The following is a 24,289-nucleotide window of genomic DNA, read 5'->3' on the forward strand; positions in this document are numbered from 1 at the left end:
GATTCCTCTGATGCTTCTTGAGGTCAAAGTCCCTGATGATATGAACTAATGTCCTGTCACAGAAGTCAGTTAAGGAGCAAAGTTTGAAGCAATTTTGATGTCTGTCCAGTAGCCCCAGATAACAAACATAGCTGGCAACATGAAAGGATCTGTTCTCTCAGTCTTAGCTCTAGTAACCATCTGGTCCTTGTCCTTCCACCCTCAAGCATCTTGCATGCAGACGTACGCCTATAGCCTGCAGAGCTGGTTATGGGAGAGCAAGTAAGCTGTTGAAAATATTACACAAGGTTGCCAACCCTTCTGCACTAATATGAAATGCAATTACAAGTTTCAGCTTCAACCTGCTTTCTGACATAGTGACAGGGATATCCTGGATTTATATGAGCAGCTGTGAAATCAGAATTTGACCCTTGATCTGGAGATTAATTTACACAGGTAAAGACTGAGTACAGATGACAACTGCACAGAATCTTGAAATAACAAGAGCAAAACAATAGATTATAAAATGAAATGAGCTGAGTTCAGCTGGGGCTATTTCCCCTTGAGTTTGTCAGATTCACCAAAGTGAAACCTTCATCCAAAAAGAGGAAGTTTTATTCCTGATTATTTGGACCACTCATTCAAAATGCCTATCATTTAGACCCAACATTATCAGCACCATGCACAAATTCAGTGGTACACTCCTCTTTATCATGGAGTGTACCTCTAATCTGAGAGGCAGAACTGTGGAAGGGAAACCAGGACTCAACCCTCATGGGAAGAAAAAGCCTTTTAAGTTTCCTGAATGAATGACCTGTCGTTCTTCTGTCATGCTGTCTGTCTGTCAGCAGTTAACGATTAGCAGTGGCAGGTTGAGGAGCATGGTCTGGGCAGTGGACAGAGCTGACAGTCCCACGCTCAGCTATTGTGCTCTAAATGGAGCACTCTGTTCCTTCTGCTGCTGTGTCTGCACTCACTGGGACTGTTGTTCCAGCCTCACGCCTCCTTGTGTGAAGGCCAACAGCGAGGCTTTGTTCCAGAAGCAGCTCCTGAGAAGATGTCCTGTCTCATGGAACACCTACTGACATTTCTCCCGCTGCTCATTGGTAAGCAGTGAATAATTAGGAGAACTGGGGTGGGTTGCCCAGCTCATTTCGTTTGGAGTAAAAAGCCAGGCCCTCAGATCCCAGTGTGCCCCAAAAGGGATTCCCTCATAAAGTGGGTGTACAACAAAGCCAGGGTACCTGGCTCTTCAGCACTTTCTTCTCATCCCTTGATAGAGTGAGGAAAGAGAATGGCTCATGCCAGAAGGTAGATGGGACATGACTGGAGTAAAACGTGTCCCAGCTCTGCTTCCCTCAGAGATCACACCACAGCTCTGCTGGAGGACAAGTGAGCTCAGTTCAGCCAGGGCATGAGCCAAAGATTCTGTTCGACTGGATGACACGTTGTTTATTCAATAACCTTTTGTTCCAGGGTGGATACAAAGCAGTGAGGAAATGGTTGAGCAGTTGGGAGGAGCAGAGTAACTGAAGAAACAACAACCATTCTTTTGCAATCTTTGCTGCAGCCCAACATTATCACCTAGTGATGTCCACGTACAGAGGCAGTAAGGAAGGAACACCTGCATTGTCTTTCCCCCTATCCCAACAGTGCCTGCATCCAGCTCTGGGCTATAGCACGGAGCTTACCTGTCTTACCTCACTGACTGTACCACAATTAAATCTGACTGAAAAAATAGTAATTGGTCAGGTTCAGATAAACAAACAGACTGCTTTGAGCAACCTGGGTGTGGTTGGCACGTTTTCATAGCTCACAGTAGATGACACTACGTGTCTGATTTCAGGTGCTCTTTTTTCCATCCATCTGTGCTAAAAGTGTATCCAGTCCTCACAATTTCCAAACTTGATTGCCAAAAAGATAGGTGCAAGTCTATGTTTTCCTCACTTTTACATCAGCAGTGTATGAAACAAATAAAGTCTCATCGTCCTGAGTGAAGAAGAGAGGAAATATCCCTGAGTACCCCCTGCACCTTTCCTAACCCAAACATTTAAAACAAAATACTACACTGCTGCATATGTGTGCTACATCAGACACATCAGCTGTGTGGAGCCTTACTGTTTCTTTATTTTGAGTTTGCTGTGGTCTAGCTGCTTCCTGGCCCAACAGTGCTGTTTCATCTGCCTTCTCATGACAAACAAAACAAAGACTGCATTTGCCTTTCCAAGTCCCAGCTTCTGGCCTTCTCTAGAGCAAGAGACACCCCAGGTATGTGCTTCCATGACTCACCCCGAGTTTTCTTTCTTGTTATGTAGTTGCTTCTCTCAAATGGAAACAACGCTAACTGTGCTGAAAAATGCCATGGGGTGCATACAGAGATTTGGGACCGTGTGATCCCAGTGTGAATGAAGGGTGAGGGCTAAAGCAGCAGAGTCTCTGCAGAGGTCACTTCACTGGGGCAAGACTGGGCTGCAGAAGTCTGTAATGAACTCCTCAAAAATAACAAGAATAATGTGAAAACCTCCATTTAATAAAGCCCATCTCAAAGTGCTTAAAATTCCCTGTTGTGCCACAGGATACTCCCCTTGGGCTACATTGTGTTATGATACAATTATGGGCACATTTCAGCATCATTATGTTATAGGAGGTGTATCCAGAAGAGGTTTTCCTGCATGAGCTGTGGTCCATCTGGGAGGTAGCATCTCACAACCACCAAAAGAACCCAGGCTCATGCAGCAGCCTGGGAGAAAGCATGGGGAAATAGACTGCCCATTTGAAACATTGTGTTTGAGAGCTTGTTCAGTGCATGGGAGAAGTTACATCTTAGTTGTAGCAGTAATTTTGCCTATAATTTCAGAGGCGAAAACTGAATGACTTATCCTCAGCAAGCTGTCACTGCTACTCTGAGATCCAGAGTTACAAGATCAGTGATTCCAGAAGAGCTGGAGGTCAGAAACAACTGGTTTCACTTTGCCTGGAGCTCATTGGTGGCTGCAGGATGGTCTCCCAGCTCATCTCTTTCCATGAGAATCCACACTGCCAAAACAGAGAAGGAAGGCAGAACTAGGTTTACTTACTAGCTATTCATTTTATAAGACCACTTTTCTCCAGGTTCTCACAGTTGTCTCACTGCCTAAGGAATTCCATGATGTACTGCAGTATCTGAACTCTCACCCTGCAATTCCATGCTGTGGTTTCAGCTCCTGTGTGCCCCACACGGGTAGCATTCCTCACCACTGCTTGGAAGGCAGATAAGCCTGACTGCTACCTTCGTTCAACATCAGGAGAAGGAAAAGTAGGGAAAGGTTCAGGATTGTACCAAGTAGGAAGTCAAAACAGGGATAAAACAGGAGTGGTAGTGCTCTACCAGCCAAGGCAAAGAGCCTTCTCCTCTGGAGTCCCCTGCTAAGAGGAACTTATAGCTCTCAGCTGGAAAAAAGTGAAAATGCCCACAACACACTGTAGGCCTCCTGTCAGAGGAAAGGAAACAGTGAGTGCCACTCTTTCCCACAGCTCTGCAGAAAAGTACTTCAAACCTTCCCTGCTCCAATGTAACAGGCTCATCCAGAGAAAGCAGAGAGCAGACTGCTATGGGCCCACACCCAGCACCATGGAGCAGTGGTGATGGTCCAGGGACAAATCAGCTCCAAATGACCTTTGCCAAGACTTTCCTGACTCCATCCCTGGAGATTGCCCTGGAGCCTGCCCAATCACAATGTCAGGGAATGCTGCTGTCCAGAACATTCCTGCATGCTAATGTAAATGAGCTTCACACTTGCAGTGCTACCCTAATTCTTGTTCTTATTAATTCTGACATCCTTCTTGGTCATTCCTCCCTCCCAGTTTGACCATGTTCCTTTCTTTTTAATCTTTCTGAGTAGACCAATCCTTCTCAGTGCTATGAATAAATAAAAGCCTTCTGTTCTCATCAACAAAATGGTCTTTTAACAGTTGCAAGAACAACACAGCAATCATTTGGGAAAAAAACCCTAAACAAAAGCAGCTAATATTTGATGCATTTAAAAAATCTCTGCTCTAGCTATTTTCTACATTTTACAAATAAATTCTTCATTAAACAGAGAAAGCAGTGAGAAAATTAATGGAAAGAAGAAGTACCAGTGGGTGTCTGAGAGAGACCTGCTAACCCATCAGAAATGCTCACCACACACAAAGCAGCAGCAGGGCTGCCAAAGCAAGCTGAACTTCATTTAGAAACATCTAAAGAATGTGAATAAGCTGTTAGAGCTTTCCCTCTGCTTTGATCTGACGTTAAACATATCTCAAGAGTGGAAATTCAACACCTTCAAAAAGAGTGAAAGGGTTTATTCTCCTGGAGAAAGCAGGATGGAAGTGAATCTGATGGCTAGGAAATTCCACCAGGTTAGGGCTGGGTATTTAATCCTCCTCATCTTCATGTAAGACAAACACAATACCTGTAAGTAGCATGAGCAAGTCCAAGTGAAAAAGCACGATAATTTTAATTATGATTAAAAAGTGTAAGAAAAAAATAAACACATTTTTGTGGTCCCACATATTGGAAATGTGTATCTGGCTGCTATTAGTTGACATGTACTTTTGAAGGTGAAATTGTGGTTTTTCTGGGCTCTGGCCACGTAATGCAACCATGTGCATTAGATCTCAGCAAATGAGATGTTACAGGAAGAGAGATGAGGATGGCTGGAACATCATGTGCTTTACCAACTCAAAATGCTTGGTATGAGAAAACAAAGCCACATTCTCTAACCTTTGTTCTTGTTTTCCTTGGCTCTCAGCTTTACAGATCCCTAAAATTACTGAGTTAAAACTAAAGGACCTGCACTCTGTAGCTGACTGAAGAACAGTAATATCACTGCACTTTGATGAATCTCCCACAGGTATTCTAAGAGAGTTTTCCTAAATTGATTGCCAGTAACCTAATATGTTTGTCTCTTTCTTCTTTCATCAGAATCTTAGGACAATAAAATAATAGTAATACAGAAATAAAGTTGAAAAGATGAGATATTGTTTCAAAATACCTAAACTTGCAGAAATAGCAAGGTCATCCCAGCAGCCTTAATTCTGCCTTCATGAAGCTGCATGCCAAGCAAACCCAGAAATCATGGGAAACAGTTACCTGCCTGTTAAAAACACCTTATAAGAGACCACAGGAAAAAAATGCTGTATTACATAGAAATTCCATTTTCCTCTCTCACAGGGTTGATATAAACCAAAGCCATTTAATAATATTAGATGTAAGGTAGAGGTTAAGAGGTCTTCTGGAATTCAGTTTCCACCAACACCATGGAAAAATTTTAATACATATTTAAGAGGTCCAGAAGTCTTGTGATTACAATGAAGAGTAAAAATTATAAAGAGTAAATGTTCAAATCTTGATATACTGAGAGAAGTGAGCCAGAGATACCTTACACGGGGCAATACTAAGACACAAATTGGAGTTCACAGTGTTTGTTACTCTGTGAAGCTTTTTGGTGAAGCCTTGCATAAGAGGAAATACTGATGTAGAGCAGCCTTTGGCAAGATTTAGAGCCCATGTGTGAGCTCCTACAGAATCAGCAATAAAAATGGAAATTATTTTTCCTTCTTTTGACTGAAGGATAGACATAACATAAATCAGTCAAGTCACGTATATTACAACCCTGGTAACTTACCAAGTCATTTGGGAAATCACACTTGCCATGCTGTGGAACTGCATTAATGATCTCATGGATAATGCACCTGTAGTGGGAATTTTATCCATGAGAACACCATAACCAGAACAAATATCCTGGTCAGGAAGTCTACACTGAGCTCATATGACTGAGAGCCATGGTATAAAGTAGGGAACAGACAGCTATTATAGTGCTAACACAATTGAATAATTGATATTACCCAAAGATATCCAAAGGAAGGGACACAAAGGGGAACACACTGCTGAAGACATTTGGAATAGATAAAATAGTGAAGAAAAACTTTAAACCTCCCAGTCTGACCAGAGCAATTTTAGCAATGGAGGTGTTTATGTCCTTCAGCTCTCACTGGAATTTAGCTCAGGCTGTAACTTGTATTTCATCAGAGTTTATCCTTGGTGGTTGCCTCTTTAAGTGCAAAGATTACTATACAAAGCCTAAAAGATGTTAATAGTCTTTCTAACTTACAGTGAATCAAGGATCAGTTACATCAGTTCTTTGTGTAACACAATTGTGTTTCCATTGTTCTGCTTTCAGGTTCCTTTTCACTCTCTACTCTTTGCTGATCAGGAAAACGGAATTTACAAACAAAACTGTAGGACTGACAGTGAGAACAAAGTTGTTAACTGACCTGAGGAACCAGATTTGTACTAATTGCACTGTTTAATCCAGCAGTATTAGTGTATTAAAAAACCAAAAAAACAAAACACCAAGAAATATTTATGTTTCTCTAGTGAAAAAGATATTCAAGGAAAAGGAGAGCAAATAGTCACAGCACAAAACATGCCTGACAGGAACATGCACCTCAAAGGCCCTTCTCCATCAACAGAGGAGGCATTCCCTGTATCAAATCCATGCAATAAAGACAATGTTTTATCATTTCTTCTAGATTTGTTGCTTTAATTATTGCTATTTTAACTCTACTTCTTAAAACCTTTATCAAGCGTTATGGGAATGAGGAGCTAAGGTATGGTGTTAAGCATGCACAGAGAGCAACTGCAATCCCTCACAGGTTCTTGGAGATGGAACAAGTTGCTTGTGTGTCCTGGAGTTCAGTAACTTTTGTATGGACTGGGTGTGGTCTGCTAACAGCAGCTGCAGGGTGAGCAGCACATGGCCTGTTCCACCCCGCTTTCCATAAACATACAGATAAACAGAGGGAAATCAACACTTAGGAATCAACATTTAGGAACACTGCCTATACATGGAGAAAAAGACTTAGGTGGTGAGTAAGGATACTCCTGCACAGGTCAACTCTCTTTGCAAAGCCAGTCTCAAACATAGCATGTGATCAACTGTTAAAAAAAAAAAAAAAAGTTACATGGGTGTAGCAAGAGCAGGATGACTTATGGAATGAAGGTTGAGCTATCCCAAACTAGGCCTCAGATTTGGGCCTGCAAGGCCTCAGATTTGGGCCCATGTAGTAGCAGATAAACCTGTGGTGCAGTTAGAATTTCAATTAAGGTGTGTACATGTTTTAGCTAGGATAGTTAGGATAAAAACACAGTCGCTGCCTTAAACTGAAATAGTTTACATATTTGTTCTCGCTGAATACCGATAGAAATGCACCTGCAACTGTAAACTATTCTGCACTGTATAAAACCAGCCATTTTGAGAATAAAAGGGAGAAGGTATGTTATTAACCACATTGGTCTTATCTGCGTTTGTTCCGTCTCCAATCCCAAGTACAGTCCCAGATTTCACATGGGTTTTATTTATTTTCCTTAAAAGCTGTCATGAGGACTAGATATTCTCTTTTTCAGAGGAAATGTAGGGGTGATTTCTCCACATCAAGTACAGTGCTGTGACCAAAAGTGAGTCATAAGAGCAAGAGCAAGGGAAAGCCTTGGTATCCAGATTAAGGTTTTGCCTTTCCTCTCACAGATAAATGGTGCAATGACTCATGTACATTCAGGATCTCCAAACTCAAATTAAACAATCCTGTCTTTGAGGAGACCTAGGGGCAGGTTTGAGTCTTGGCTTCAGCCAAGTAAATTGCAGTACACTTCCCAATGTTAGTAGATAATCTGCCCAAAGGACATCAAATTTATACCAAGATTCATCCCATTTCAACCTGTCAGCTCAGAATTTGGACTTGCATTTTGTCTGCTGCCATCATCAATCCCATTGATTGATTTTGCTGATACTGGTACTGACAGAGTGGCTGTCACAGGAAGCAGTAGTCTACAATGATAAAATCAAAGCAAAGATCTCCAAGCACAAGTTATGAAGTTGCAAGTGTGATGTGTGACAGGAGGCTACCAAAGAACCAGGATAGATGGTTCAAATATGTTACTGGGACGTCCTGATCCATGCATTGCAGGGGACCTGGTTACACCCCGCACAGCTCCATCACAGCTCCATCACAGCATGGGGCACAGAGCAGAGATCTCCAAGCCAGAAGAGGCAGGGACAATTAAGTGTAGCTGGCCCAGCAGTGCCCCACCCTGCTGGCTGAGGGCCAAAGGGTGTTGTTGCATTGTGACAGCTTTGCATGCACTGAGGCTGGTTTCTCCTCAGAGCTGAGGCACAGCCAGCTCCAGTCTCTCTGCTGGACTGTGGAATGTGCTCAAAGGTGTCTGTGATGCCTTCTTGTCTCCTTATGTTCCAAGGGTGCAGCTGTCTCATTGTATCAGTATATGAAACTTATGCTGACATTTCAGCCTCCTGACTGGGATCACTTAGGACACTAACCATGAATCCAGCAGAAATGGCTCCTAGTCCCGCTTCCACAGTGGACAATACCACTTCACCCCCAAGAGACAGGTGAAAGAGAAATTATCCCATAGAGTAAGGTCAAAATAGCACCAGCAGTAATGTCAAGGGCGAGGCTGAGGAAAACTCAAAGGAAACAGGGTGCAGATCTTGACACAGCAACAGATAATCCCTTTCTCATTTATGTCTAGTTGTAAATATTTTATTGGGTCTTCTTTCACTGCCGAGTAACTGTAATGGCATTTACTTCAGCCAAGGCCTGAGCTGCTGTAAATCAAGTACAGTTTTAGGCTACTCACCATGGTCATGGGCAAACACAAACAAGTTGAGTCCTGTCAGCTTCTGGGCCAAGTCGTCATAGCGGCCGCAGTGCTCCCCGGCGCCATGGGCGATAAACACGAGGGCCCTAAATGGAGCATCAATGTATAAATCATTAACGTGTCAATCAACCCTCAAAGGCTTCAGAGCTGCAAGGGGAACCAGCACATTCAACTCAGCAACAGCATTTTAGACATCAGCAAACACCAGGCAGGTACAGAATTTGCAGAGGTTGAATACAGGGGAAACCACTGTCACTTTTGACCTGCCATTGCCCTGGCCCTCACCAGGTTGTTGTAGGATGGATTACAAGGAAGGAAACTGCTCACGGGACAGAGCCACCATGGTCTGCTGCAAGTTCAAATTGCAGATGGGCATTAGCATCAGTCCCTGAGCTGGATAACTCCATGGGGGCTTGAGGCTCTACATGGCTCCTCCAGCGTAAGTGATGCCATCTGTTTCTTTTGGGACTGGTATCTCTCTGTGATTCAAATATCAACACTGTCTTTAACTTTATAGCTTGAAACACTGTCTGATGCTCCAGAACACTCAAAGGTGGAATTTCATCCAAAGAATTGGTCTCCGGCACTTTGCTTAGAGTTTGGAATTTTATCTTTTGACCCAATTATGGTAATTTTATCATTCCACTTTCTGCCCCAAAACAGTTGCTTCACTTGTGTGATTACAGTGACTCCTACACAGCCATTGCACAGACAGAGATAATAAAAAACTAGTCTAGTACACACTTATTTTTGCAAAAACTTATCTTTGAATATTCCAGTTTTATGAATAATACCTTACTTTTACTGGAATGTCATCAAATGAAAGTGACTGAACTTGAACATCCCCAGTGTTTCTGCTAGATAAAAGGTGTATAGACTTGGGTTAGAACTATAGCATAAGTAGCAAGGAGATTACAGAAATTCTGCTGTATTTGACAGGTGACTATTTGAAATCCAGCTTTAGCAACATAAACATAACTTGTTTGTTTAAAAGGATCATCTGTCATTGCAGCATCAGCAGCCACAAAACCATTTGAAGGCTACAAGTTTGATGTTTTCAGTACACGACCAGTGAAATATTACAAGAACTGACAACATAAAACAATAACAGCAGGTAACAGCTAGGGAATTCCTCAGCTTTATCTTGATTGAGGTTTTGAATACCTTTTTAGACAGTGTATTCACAGCAATAAACTGCTTAGATCTTAATATATTTAAACTTAAAAAACATGTTGGATGATGTCAAAATTCCTGTCCCAGCTCTTTAATTAGCACCTGCTTCAAAGCATTTGCTCAGCTGGACAATTTGAAAGAGCATCCATCCAGACCAGAAGGATTGTACAGAGTCCACTGCAAACACAAGAGAAACAAGGCAAAGATGCTTTGGTATCCGTCTCACACCAATTAGCAAGAGTGAGGTTAGGTCATGTACCATATTTAACTTGCTGTGCCTTACAAATCCTCTTTAGTGTCACTGAAGGTTGCAAAACAATCTGTGGAGCAGTCATTCCTTTCTTTGTCATTGTCCCTCATCAATTGATTTGTCAAGTTACCAATGCACCTGGCAGACAGACTGATTTTAGGAGTGCAGGATCTATTATTATATCTCCAAATACTGAAGAAATAGAGACATTGCTTATTAAGTGGTGAATATTAACTTTCTTCCTGCGCATCCATTGCCCCAGTATCCAGCAGACTCAGCCAGGCTAAGCTTCTCTGCCCCAGACCTCCTACTACCTTCAAGCTTGACAGCTTCCTTGCTCAACGTCTTACTTAACCTCTTCAGGGGACCTATATTTGTTTCTGCTGACTAGGCACAGAGATTAAGGTGCAGCTTGGCTGACTGAATATAGCCCTTCATTTCTCAGAGAAATATTTGAACTTATGCACTAAATGGCACTAAGTGGATGAAACCTAAAGGGAAGCTGGCAAAGAGGTCTTTTCCAGGAAATTCTTGGTTCTTCATCCCTGCAACAGCAAAGCCCTTATTTTGCTTTTATTCACACTGATGCAGTACCATGACTTTGTCTGTCAGCATCCTTCAAGATACTGAGCCCTCATTTTATGTGAAACCAAGTGAAAAAAGATAAAAACCCAAAGCTTCAGAGAGGCAAGGTGTTTCTGTGACCTTTCCTTCCACCTGGAACATAATTGCCAAGTGTCACAGAACTGAGCCTTGGCACACCACAGGGAACAGACGTGGGTTATTATTTGTCTGCAAAATACCGAATAAAACCTGTTGGCACTGTTTGTGCCTTACTCTAATGACAGTAGCTGTTGAAAAGATTTAGATACTTTTGAAAGTTTTGTCCTATCAATAATCATAAACAAAGCAGAAAATTTCCAAATTGTTACACTGAAACAAAATCAGGCTGTCCTGTTGTTCAATAAAAAGTGAGAGTAGCTTTACTGACTAAAAACTAGGTCACATCTACACAGCTTTATAGCTTCAGCTTTCAGGTCTAAACACAAAGGCCATATATAGAACATAACCAAAAATTGAAATTAGTATGAGTATCATCTGAACAAGAATTGAAGGATTTGGCTCTTTCACTTAATCTCCAATTTTCCATTACAAAATTAGTTTAGATTTGGCAAATAATACCTGAAGGTAGTGTAACAAATAAATGATTTAACATATTTTCACTAGCAAGCTGCCAGGAAAATACAACAAACAATTAGATTGACAGCAGTTCTTTCCTGTTTGTAAACATTTTTGCAGATATCCCTGCTCTTAAGTCTTCTCTTTCCTTACCACGATGGCTGGAATGACCGAATATCAGCGACTGCTTTCAACAGAGTGATTTAAAATTAATATGGATCCTGTAGTGTTTGAGATTTTGCAGGACTGCAGTGACTTTCTGTGCGCTTTCTGTGCAGTCTCAATGAGAATTTTGTTCAAAAAAGATTTGTGTCTTGGCTACGTATCAAACTGGTAATGGGGAGAAATTTCTTTATCTCCAGCTTTTGCAGTTATGCTGCTGAAATCCTTGGAAGTGCGCATGTATCAGGTGGAAAACATTGTGCACAGCCTGCAAAGCTCTGGAAAGTGACCTGTGCCTGAATCCCTGCTAATTCTAATGTCTCTGACCAGAGGCAGGGAGAGCTCATGCATCTTTGGATGCTTCAGCTGGTTTTGGCTGGTGGAACTGTGATTGCTGAACATCTCAAAATAGCATGGCTTTGGCACCTGCTCAGGAAAGCAGCTCCTCACACAGCAGCAGGACTCCCCCGCGCTCAGCGGGTGTGTCTGCACACAAAGCCGAGGTGTGAGCTGGGCATGAGTAAGAGCCCACGCTCTATCTCACTACCTCTGCAACAACAATTACGGGCTATTAAAGGAAACCACATTATTGACTCCTGTTTGCAAAAGCAACAGATGGTTTTTGCAGATTTCTGCCCTTCCCATAGCCTTTATCACCTCCTCCTCCTCCTGCCCCTTCCCCACCACAGGTTTCTGTCTCCTGGTACTGCACAGCTTGGCAAACAGATGCAGTTGCTTATTACAACAAGAAGGCAAAATAATGTTTGTCTTTACTGTTCAATTCAACTACTAGCTGCGTTTAGTTCTCTTCCTTGAGGAGGCGATAGGCACCCGTGACCTGTCCCTGCTCCCACATGTCCACATTGCTGGTCATCCCTGACTGCCATCAGTCCCTCCTATATTGCAGCTGCAGCCTGTTAAACTTTGTAAAAGAGCAATGCCACGCCCGCAGTTAACACAAAGCACCTGCAAACACCCTGTCCTTTATTTGGGAGGATGGGCGGTGTGGAGGCCAGGCTGCAACACCGTGTGCACAAATCCACAGGAACGCGTTGTTTTTCTGTCCTGCCTCTTGGAGAGGTCACTAGCTGATCCAAGCTTTAGCTGTGTCCAGCACTCAGGGCGTGGGTACTGCTGGGCATAAGATCCATGTTCTTGCTTTGCTTTCAACAAAATTCATGTTGAAACTGAACTAGACAAAGAAGGTTGCAAGCAGCGTAATGTGACTTTAACATCTTTGTGTCCTCTGGGGACAGAGCCACTTCTCTGGGACCCCGTGCATGCTCTTTTATTGCCAGAAAATAACCCAAAACATTAGGACTGAACCAAAGAATAGAAGACAAGCTTCCTATGACTGCATATAAAAAATGCAATCTTTTCTCACCCCATTCAAAAGCATCTCTCTTCAGAATAATATTTAAGCACTTGCCTTAACCACAGGAAACTTTCTTCAACACATGAAAGTCAACAGGACTCTCAAAGTACAGGATGAAAGTTAAAAAGGATTTATAAATGGTGTCCAGAATAAGGACTGATTTAATCACAAGTAGAAGGGTTTTCCTGAAGCAAGCCCTCACAACTTCAGCTAATACCATGTTATTCTATGTTAAGCAACTGTGCTTTTTATTTGGTCTCACGGATGTTGTTACCAGAACCTTATCAGCTTTAACAAAAAACATCTGAGTTGAATTGTTTTGAATTCCAGACACTAAATTCCGAAAGTAATTCTTAAAAACTGACTGACAGGAAAGCTCTGAGCCAGCTAAGCTGCCAGAAAAATGACTGGCTTAAGTACTACATTTTGTTGTGTTTGAGCTGATTTATCAGTTCCTTTGTAGCTGAACAATTAACTTTTATTTACGAAAAACTGGTGACTTTTTTTGACAAGCAGCTGGATAGTTGCTGACAGATCTTTTAGTGAGTTAAAAATGTTATGTGTGTATTTTGCTTCCAAAGTATATTATAATGGAAAGTCATGGAATGGTTATTCTTGTGTTAGCTGGGTGAATGGGCTTCACTATGAGGATTAGCTATCTATCATATAATAAGATTTGTTGAGGTTTAAGTGTCAATCTAATTTTCTACTATTGGTATTTGCTTAAAGATTACAAAAAAAAATCCAGCTAATAATTACAAGAACGTGTAATGAAAAATAAATGTTTTGTTCACTACTGATGATCTTTTCCTTTTCTCTGGAGGGTTTTTCAGCCTCTTGCTTTGGGTGTTAAGACCCAAATTTTGGAAGGGGGTTATCTCTGTATCTGCTTTTTGAGTCAGTTTTTGCATTCTTTTTTCTGGAGGTGATTTGTGCCCCAAGACAACCCTGAAACGACTTGGGCCATGTGTAGAGGTTACAAAAAACTACAGCAATTTCGCTCATGTTATCTATGTTTGTGACCTACACAATTAAACATGAGTTCAGCCTAGTGACTCCAGTTAGACAAGAATATTTATGGAGTCAGGTGTGTCCCTTCATGCCATCCTTCTGCCTCTAAGAAACATCTGAGCTATGTCCCCCTGAAGGTGCAAGAGGGAGTGACTTTTCTCCCAATTCCAATCCATGTTTAAAGGAGGCATGACACCCAAGAGCCTTTACTGCTCTCTTGCTCAGGTTTTTGCATTTTTAGCCTCTGCCCTACTGCCCCACAGCCTTGCCAGGTAGGCCCAGCCTCTGGGGAGCTACCTCTTTCCAGCATCTCTATCACTATTTTTCCCAAATCGGGGGAAAAAGCAAATCAGAATGTCAATAGCCTGAAGCTGAGTCTCTATCAACCTTCTTTCAAAATCACAGACCATACAACATTAGTATGGATACCTCACAGAGCTCTGAATCTGGAGAAGTTTATCTCTGGGGTTTAACTTTGAAAAACCTTTATGCATGAAAGAACATGTGAAAGGAACCTGCACTATGCTCACAATACATAATTTCTGCTTGACTATACAGAGCTTGTGGGGGTGGAGGGTTCTGTACTTTTGTGTTTGATGTGGTTTGATCTACACTAGACTAGTAGAATCAGTAGCTTTATTCCTGTCTAGTTCTTAAATTGGCAACTAAAAAATAAGCTTCTTCAGCAAGCTCTGATTCCTGCTTTCTTTCCTCGTTTCCTCATTTCCTCAGGCTTGGAAGTTCCCATGCAAGCCCCACCAAAGGGGCTGCTGTTAATTTAAGCACCATCTTGCTGTCTTACACCATAGAGATATAGGGCTCAGTCTTAAAATCCGTGCCTGTTCCTGTAAGCGACTGTCTTGCAATATGTCTGCAAGCCTGGTCTCATCATACATGTCAAAATCACAACTCCTCACAAGAGCAGAATTAGAAGGACATTTCAGAACTCCCATGATGTTCAGAAGGAGTAACACGGCTAAGTTCTCCAACCACCTCAGAAAGTGCAGAAATCATAAATCAGTAGAGCAGAGACAGTTAGTAGAAATATTATTTCATAACACAAGGTTCAACAGGATGCAGCTAGAGCTAGCACAAAACAATGTAGAAAAATAGTTTAAGCTGATTTATTGTAGTTTTTCAAAAAGCAAGCTCTCACTGAGAATAACTCGAGCAGTCTAATACAGGGAGAAAAGAGGAAGGAAATTTCAGGTGGGAGTGGGAGAGAAATTATTATTGGGTCTTTGCAACTGCATAGCTCTGGGTAAATGTCTGCAAAGTTAACATTTAAGATCAACTGCATTTAGTTTCAAGAAGGCTTTGAAGTAATATTTTAGGGGACATGAAACTGACATCAGAGGTGAAATGCCTAGTGTGTAGCTTAAAATTCATGGGTTGGATCTTCCCAACCCTTTCTTGGATAAAACGGAGGAGGAGGGATTCTAGGGTTACATGAACTGCCTACTCTGCTTTGACACTCCTCCACTTTGATATCAGAGATGGGATTTGCCTTGGCAGAACTGACTGCCAGACCTGCTGCTCTGAACCTGCAAGACAGAGAAGATCCCTGGAGACTTGGGCAACCCAGGGTTGGATCTGAGCTTTCCTGTGGCTGCTGCCCATCTACAGAGCACAAGAAGCCTTGAAAGAAGGATTATGACTTCTGTTTCCAACAAGACAAGGGGTAGGTATTGCCACATATGCAGGACCTAGGAAGGGATGATGTGGGGGGACAGAATTGCCCCAGGACCTGACTCGGAAGAATGCTGAAACTGGACATCCCAGTCCTGTGCTTTGCTCTGCTTCAGCCCTTGCTCAATACAAGGGTTACAAGGGAGATGAAATGGAGGTTGTATCTCACAATGGGATCTACAGGGATAGATGCACAAGGTAGTCAGTGTCTGCCAAAAAAAAAACTGTGCAAAATGTTGCTTAAATAGAAGACATCAGCTGCAAAATTCAAGTCAATCTGAAATCATCCCAAACTTTTTTAGATTAGCTTTAGAGTGTGGAGGGAGAATATGCCAAGAAACAGAAGAGTTTCTGGCACAGACCCCCTTGGAAATCAGGAAAAATAAAATATTTCTGGTTAGTTTTATTAAAAATTCATTTTGACTTGGAAGCAAAGTCTGTGCAGATGAGTGACGACTTCAGGGCCACCACTCTCAATGGAGCACCAACAGACAGGGAGTAAGAGCAAGAACAGTTTTCATAGGCTCTCTCTCCTCTTCACTTGCACTATATGTTTAATGATTTCCAAAGGGACAAAAATGACTGTTTAGCCAGTCATGTAGCAGTTTCTTCTTGAAATCAAAATGCAGATACTGCCTCGTGACCCAAAGTCTTGAAAATAAAAAGGCCTGTGTAATGAGACAGACTGTCCTTTCCAAGCATGAGAAGCTAGAGTTGAAGGGCAAGAAGCTTCTTCTGCACTGTCACTATCAATTAAACTCAGCACTACTCACTAGTTCAGGACTACATCTGCTCTCTGAACAGATAAAAGGGGTTTTTTTTGTATAAAAGTATGTCTCTGTTTCAAAGTAGCTGAGCAAAACCAGTTCCTTTTTACTGAACTCCCTTGAAGTCTTGGCATATTTGGAACATTGATAAGGTGTGCCACTTGACCAGTGACAAGTCATTATTGCTGCTATAAGTTCATAGCCTGACAAATCAACTCAACCCCTCAAGGGGAGCTTCCTAGAAAGGAACAAGGTGTGCTTAATTAAGGGATGAACACAAATCATGCAAGAATGCTCATTACATGGCATCCCAGCCACATTTTGACAATTTAATCTCACTTTTTGGCATAGCACAGAAGATGGAAATAGACAGCAGTATTCATGTATTGAGGTGAGGAGTTTTAGATATGCCTCTGTAGTTTCCAAATGATGAAAATCATTTTATTTTGTAAAGCCATCCCCTGGTTAGATCCACACAAGTACACGGTAATGTTTAGGTCCTTAGGAACATGCTGCTTGCTTGGTTATTTTCAGAGATTTGTTACGAAGGCCTTGTGGTTTGAGACAAAGTGCTCCAGAGAACAACACATCTAAATGTTAAGTGGCATTTGCTGAAGTCCTCTAAGTCAAGTCTGCAGACTTCTTGTGACCTCAGTTCTTTCACAAGGTATTTTTCATACGGGACAGCACTTGTAGTCTGAATCCAGGTGCACCAGAGGTTCTTCATAGTCAATCCCCCTCCAAATCAATGGTTCTTAAAAATGTGCTTTTCCATGATTCAGACTCTAGCCATGACTCTGATCATCTCCAGTATCAAGCTGCTGTTTCAGGAAGTGGATGGCACAGACAACTCATGACCAGCAACACTGAAAAAGTAGTTACAGGAAGAATTCAGCTCAGCACCTGTGCAGGGAATGGCTGAAAAGCACACACTTGGCACAAGAGGGTCAAAACATTTCTGAGCTATTCCTGCATGACTGAAGTACTTTGATCAGGCACTTGGGGCTTATGTGGGCAAATCTTCACTAGCTTGGAATCATAGAATAGTTTGAGTTGAAAGGGACCTTAAAAATCCAACCCCCTTGTCATGGTCAGGGACACCTTCCAGGAAGAGAGCTGTGAATAAAGAAGGAGCAAGAAAGGAGATGACACTTTACCTGTTCTGTGAAGTCAAGATACTATGTTATTATAACTTTTTACTAAAGCACTGACTGTGCAATTCCCAGTTGTACGGCAATGGTTTAAGGAAAGACTTCAATTCCCTGAAATACTTAGACCCAATAACACTATTTGTAGCCAGGCAATTCCACTCCTAATGTGGAACTCTTGATGACTTCCTGCACTGAGTCAATTGCCCGTCCTCACTTTTACCTTCCTGATCCAATTTTGTCAGCTGTCAGTGTTGGCAGAGATCTTAATTGGTTATTCTTAACTAATTGACAAACTCATTATAAGTTCAGATGTCAGAGGTAGCATGGGTCTCTAAATTGCCAAGTTTTTTCTCATGATTTTCCAAAATCTAGGGTGGAATTATCCCATAAACTCTGAGAGAGAAACTCAAGGATTGATTGCCTAATCATAAAGGGTTTATGTATATTTTAACATATTTTGAGATTAAACACATTAATTTCCAATGAAATCTAGGCTCATCCCAGTGCTGCACTTCAGCCTTGCCCAGCTATGAGAGGAATCTTTGCAGCAAGAGGCTTTACAGGCTCTGTCAAAATCAATATCAGCAGCTACTCCTCTGGGAAATTAGGAATGTCACTCGCAAAGCGTTTGCCAAGGCTTTCAGCATGTTCCAATTAATTTACTATTCCATGTTTGCTGTAGACTTGAGGTAGGAAGGAAAGCTGAATGTAAGCAGTTAAACATGAGACACGGAATGCTGCTAAGACAATGATCACTGCAACAGGAGCTTTAAAGGCTGAAATGTTTATTCATGTTTTGAACCAAAGTGAATTTTAGTCATAGGAGAAGGGCAGTGGTTCACTTACTGATGACTTAAGAGTTGGATACAGACTTCAGCCTATGGCTGCCAATTTGATATGTGTTATTTCTTGGCTGCACTGAGCTAATCTGGATGTTCAAAGGCTTTAGCTACTGCAGGCTTGGTTCCTAAAATGTTACTTCATTTCTAACACCAAGGCAGCTTCACCTCTCACAGTGAGGGCTGCCAAGCTAACACAAATAAGGAGCCTACCTGCCATGAGTTTTAATCCCTGCCTTGTTGACTTGCTCTCGAGAAGGGCCAGATGTAATAGCCTTAAGCTCTAAAATGTGAATGGGGATCTGTCCAACTTGATGTGCAACTACTAGAATAAAGATCGGTGGTAACAATAAAAAAACAGAGTATTTATTTAGACGAGTCCTTAGCTGCAATCATTTTAGGTACAGGCAAAGAAAGCCAAAGACATGTAGGATGTCTTTTCTGAAGAAAAGCTTAAAATAGAAAAGGAAATCAATACTCATTTACAGTATCTGGAAGTCACTGAACCAAAACATACATGTACACCTACAGCTGAGCAGAAATAACAACATTTATTTAAACCACAAGCTGTTATTCTGCTGCAGGAATGCTGTATTTCATGTGGAACACTTTACCAGAGACTGTACCATATATTTCTGACCATTTTTAAAAAGCCTCAACAATATCCAGAGCAAATACTTTCAATACCACAGTTATTAGCCCCACCAGCCAGGCCAGCTTTGACTCCTTCAATTCCTGGCAAAGAAAGAGTGAAAGCTGGTGTGGAGAAGAATGTGCCCAGCAGGAAGCAAACCTTTGATGGGCAGAACCTTTAAATAATGCTTCAAAAGAGAAATGTACACCTGTGTGTAAGAATGAGGCAATATTTTCTCTATGCAAAATTACAGGCTTCAAAGGAAGGAATAGTGTTTAACAAATCAGCATTCCCCAAACACCGAAAGTGAAATGAAACGTAAACAAAGTGAATCTGCTGATTGCTTGGTTTTTTTCCATGCCCCAGCTCTGAGAAATGTGACCGGTAAATAAAGAAGAAAAATAATGAGCAGCTGGCTTTTGTACAACAATCCTCATACAGAAAACCCAAAATGCTTTACAAATGGTACAACCAGGCGACTTGCAGAGGTCAGACAAGGCAGAGATGAGTGGCACCTCAAGAAGTTCTCTGATCCATTACCCCATCCCAAGCAAGTATCAACCCTTCTTCCCACTGCCACATAAGCTGAAGCACAGAGGTAAAAAACCTTTCCCAAGGCAACACAGCATGCCAGAGGCAAGGATGGACACACAGCATGAGTAAAAACCTGACTCTAAAGCAGCCAGCAGGAGCTTAACAACACAGTTAAGATATCACCATGGATTCCCTGTGCTACCTTCATGGGACCACAGTGAACCTGGAAAGAAATAAGTAAATTTAAAAAATCTTTCAGACCTAATGAATTTGTAGGCATCTAATAATGTCAGAGAGATGCTCTGTGCATTTTCAGCACAAGCTAGGTTGAGATGTTCCATGCCCCTTGTGTGGGGAGGGACAGAGGATGACTGAATGCTGATTGCTTTAATGTCTTTTTAATAACATGAGATTATGAATGCTGCTTGGCATACAGATTTTAATGCTTCAAATATTGTAGACTAGCTCTCACATAAAATTGAGAAAATTAAGAAAAAGCCTAACCATTAAGTCATCTAGATGTTATCTTACAGAAATTTAATTACTTACTGCTTCCTTGTTACTCTTTATGTCTTTCATCCAGCAAATTAAACCATTGCAGATTTCTGGAATTGACAGTTGAGCTTGAAAGCCCACTGAGATAGTTTTGAAAATATAAGTATGTTGAAAAATTATAAAAATAAGATAATCTTGTCTGTTGGTGAACCAACTAACCTGCTGACATCTACAGCAAATTAAACCAAATTCTGTTCTAAGGAAAGGCCAGTGATTTAGGTCTTATTCCCCCATTCTGCAAGCTTCAAGCATGAGCAAGGAAGAAAGAAAACATACAGAGCAAGATATTTATCACAGGTCAGACAGATGTCTGAGAAAGATCAGCAATCTTTCTTGCATACCAAATCTATAGTGGTCTGTATATTTTCTCCTTACCTAGCCATACACAATACTGGACCAAATGATTGCTACGCTGTTGTTGCTGAATGTTTGGCTTTACTCCAGCTGTCAATATTTTGTCCCCCTTTTCCCCCTGTTCTTTCTTTTCAACAATTGCTGCTGAGACAATTTACTTCTAGCAGGACAGCAGAGAACAACTAATTCTTTGCTAAGCAGATTTCATTTAAAATCTTTCTTCAAATATCAAACCTTCTTCAATCATCAGCTGCTCAAGGAACAACTTACTTTCTCTAGCAACTTTCATCTAGAGACTCCAGCCCCAATTTGTATCACTTGACTGGATGACTACACACAATTGTAGACAAAGAAACAGAAGTACGGAGAAATCTTAAGTCCGATTCTGTAAATCGCTGGTCACTGTGTCTAATGACTGTCTTGACCATGTTCTGCCTGTTCTCAGCTCCTCATTGACTTCTTTTTTCCATTTTCTGGCACTAAATTCTCTAGGTCTAGTAAGTTGTCTTTGCTATCACTCAGTATGGGAGGAATCAGAGGCTTCCATCATCAAGCGCCTGCCAAACAGAAACAGTTCCTGGCTGGAGAGCCAGCGTCTGAAACAGAAGGTGGAACTCTTTCATGCCACTGGAAGTACTCCTGAAGTTTGGTGCTACTCAAGGTCCTGGGACATTGAAAACTGCTACAAAAAGAGTGAATCCCTTCAGACATAAACATACTGCATCTGCTTAAGAGGAACAAACGCATTCCCAAGCAGAGAAAGATCAAGATGTATTCCCTTTCCTGCTGATGGGAATATCCCATAGGAGCATGATTGGAGGTGGGTAAATCTGACTGCAGTTCTGTGGCCCCCAGGACAGCTTCCACCAGCTGTTCCCTTCCTGGCTCCAAGGCCACACCCTGGTATTACTGTCTGGGCAGTGAGTCTGGTCAGCTTGGGGATGCCTTCCTGCCACCACCACCCAGTGACTTCCCCAAGTCTGGTTGCTTTAGAAGACATTTATAGTTGGGACTAGTCCAAGGCTGGTATTTGGGACTGCTGTACCAGTATTTTTCTTTCAGTTAACATAAGTGAGATTGTATGGGTCTGCAAGAGGAAACCCTAGAGTAGATATAATTTTAATGATGTTTAAAAACTTTACTTACCCTGATGTTTGCTAATTTCCTTCCTTCCTGTTATGGATAACAAGCCATACTAATACAGCATCAGAATGTCTGTGCTGTAGAGTATAGGACAGGATTGGCTGGGTGTAGTTAAGGATATAACTGGGGTGGGATGAGGTAAGGGACCTGCCTAAACATAACTTTAGGAATCTCATGAACAAGATGCAACAGTATCTCCTTGGATACCCGAAATAATCATCCATTTGCTATCAGGATTGTGTCACATGTCTTGGATAAGGGACAATAGGCGGTTTCAAACACTGATGGCTTCCATTCAAGTGGGAACACATTAGGACAATGACATGCCTGAACCTAGGGAAGGCAGCTCAGCCAAATATGTCTGCAGGGACAGCTCTTAGAACAATGCAGTTTCCCTAGAAGAACAAAGAGATCAGATGTTTGCCATGGCTCAAAAAATGACCCAGTCACAGCAGTATGAAGGGAACTTGCAAGGCCAACTCCTCTGCTACAGACATCTAGAAAAAATACCCTCTTCCAGCCAGAACAGCTATACCAGCCCGTTCTTGTAGATGTATTCACAGTGATCTAAAAGAGCTGCTGTGTGTTCCCAAAGGATGTCCCAAGAGTGCTAGAGAAATTGAAGCAAGCAACTGTATGCAGCTCTTTTATTATTTTCACTAAACCCACATATTTCTTATAGCAGTGAAGTGCTTTCGCATATGGAAGCCTTATATGATCACCAAGTTGTCTGCCTAAGCTGTTGTGTCACTACCAACAAAAAGCTGGTTCAGAGCATTTGATGGGCTGAAGAAGAGGTCAGTGAAGGGTCTGCCCAGGATAAAGACAAAACCAGTAGATCTCCAAATGTTGAGTGATCAGCTTGGGCATCCATTGGAGTGATGGCACAAAGCCAGTACTGATCATCAAACTTGTATTCCAGCTAAAAGCAAATGAACCATTTGTTTTAAAGGTTTGTTTATCCTTCAGTCTCTGGCAGAGTAACAAGCAGGAAAATTACCCTTGCAGCACTATCTCTAGACCATTTTCTTCTTTTCTCCTATTTCTACTTCTGCTTCTTATATTCACTGTGCTGGACAGCATTGTTTCCAATTCATCAGGTGGCACATAGAACCAACACTGGTTTTTTTGCTGCTCTTGGGATCAGGATGAAATATTACTGCTTTGAGACCCACAACAGAGAACTCCAAAAGTCACCTTGTTCCCAGACACTGATGCCACAAAGTTGTACATATGTGCTCAGAAGCAGATGCTAACAGTGCAATAAGCAAAAGGGATAGTTTAATTACAATTGTTATTCTGTTTGCTACTCACCTTTTTCCTTGGGTTCTGTGGAATACAAAGCAAATTTGCTAGTGTTGGACATTCCTGTGGAGACTGAAATGATGCTACTGAAGAAGCCTGTTGGAAGGATCTCCAGTGAGAACCAAAGCTGCTCCCATGTTTGTCAAAGTCCCTCTTATAGGTAGCTGGTTTCCTAATTTGCCCATCCTCTGGAACCGCATAAGGAATCATAAAAGGGTGTCCCCATTCACAGTGAATAAGACAGTCACATGGAGCAAAGATAACAGAGGCATTAAAGGAACACATACACAGCTGATGAAAAGAAGGGATGCTTTAGAAACTCAATAGCAATACAGCAAGCAAAGCCTGGAATGATGATTTGACAATGATCATTGTTGTTGCAGTGTGTGTGATGGGATCAGAAAAACAGAGGGAGATGAATTCATCTATGGCAAATTGTGCTGACATAAGTCACTTTGCATCCTACAGATTTGGCTTTAATTTCAAGTTGACCTAATTAGTACAAACAAAGTTCTCTTCAAAAATGACACTGAATTAGAAACTGCTTCAAGTATTTCTAGATACTAACATAATACACCATAATTAAAGACATTATGATCAGTGACTTGATTTATTTTGCTTTGATTTCACGTTGGCCTATTTATTTATTTATTTATTCATTCATTCATTTTGGAAAGGTCTGAAAGTGAAATTCAGTTTTGTCATTCAATTTTGTCATTTGCTCATACTGGGTGCTGTTCTTCTGGAAATGGCATGGAAATGTTGGTAATGAGATGCCAAAACCAATATTTACAATTTAAGGGCCAGTTCAAATATAAAAGCAGTTTGTATTTCTGCACTACAGGCATCTGCAAGTCTTTGGGGAACAGAGATATCTGTTTTCTCCTTATTGGTTTGGCCTTTCATTACTAAGAAGTCAGAAAGAATGGCAGACATTCTTTAGAGAGTAAAAGAAATGTAAAAAGTAAATAGAGAATTGGGTGTATTTTGTTTGTTTAATTTTGTGTTTTTAAACCCTTCTCAGGTGTAGAACTGAAAGAACTCTTACAAAGGCACTGTTTATTGAGACAGTTTCAACTCTGTTTACTTAAACAGTGGTCAGGCTGTCTAAAGTTGAGCCAACCCATTCCAGCATACATTAACAATGGCCCAGGAATGCCTCTGTGACCCACAGGCAGAGAACCACAGTGGATCCCGGCAACCCTCTTAGTCCACCAGAGACCACTCTGTGAGAGACAGTCAAGAACCATGCTAACTAGGCAGGTAATGGTGACTGAGGAAACTCAGATTCATAGATGTCTGGAAATCACATTTTCAAGTGCATCCTCCAGCTTCAAGTGTCTCAAGTGCCCAGCTTAAACTGACTGATATGCCAGAAGAGACTCGGGCATCACTCTGTCTGAAGTCAGTGGCAGCTGCAGCTATGAGCACCTTTGAAAAAATTACTCCAAGTCAATAAATCTCACAGGGTTTACTTTAGGTCAAGAA

At 41.6% G+C, this 24,289-nt stretch overlaps 1 protein-coding gene across 2 annotated transcripts in view; it reads right to left on the reverse strand.

Moving 5' to 3' along the window:
* Window positions 1–24,289, reverse strand: part of MGLL (monoglyceride lipase) — a 61,643-nt gene that overhangs the window by 32,036 nt on the left and 5,318 nt on the right. For both annotated transcript variants that reach the window (XM_063411981.1, XM_063411982.1), the window contains exon 3: window positions 8,660–8,766. In XM_063411981.1, coding sequence (XP_063268051.1) covers window positions 8,660–8,766 — 107 coding nt within the window. The remainder of the gene's footprint in view (window positions 1–8,659; window positions 8,767–24,289) is intronic.

The sequence above is a fragment of the Prinia subflava genome, chromosome 14 (assembly GCF_021018805.1).
Source record: "Prinia subflava isolate CZ2003 ecotype Zambia chromosome 14, Cam_Psub_1.2, whole genome shotgun sequence".
NCBI classification, from domain to species: Eukaryota; Metazoa; Chordata; class Aves; order Passeriformes; family Cisticolidae; genus Prinia; species Prinia subflava.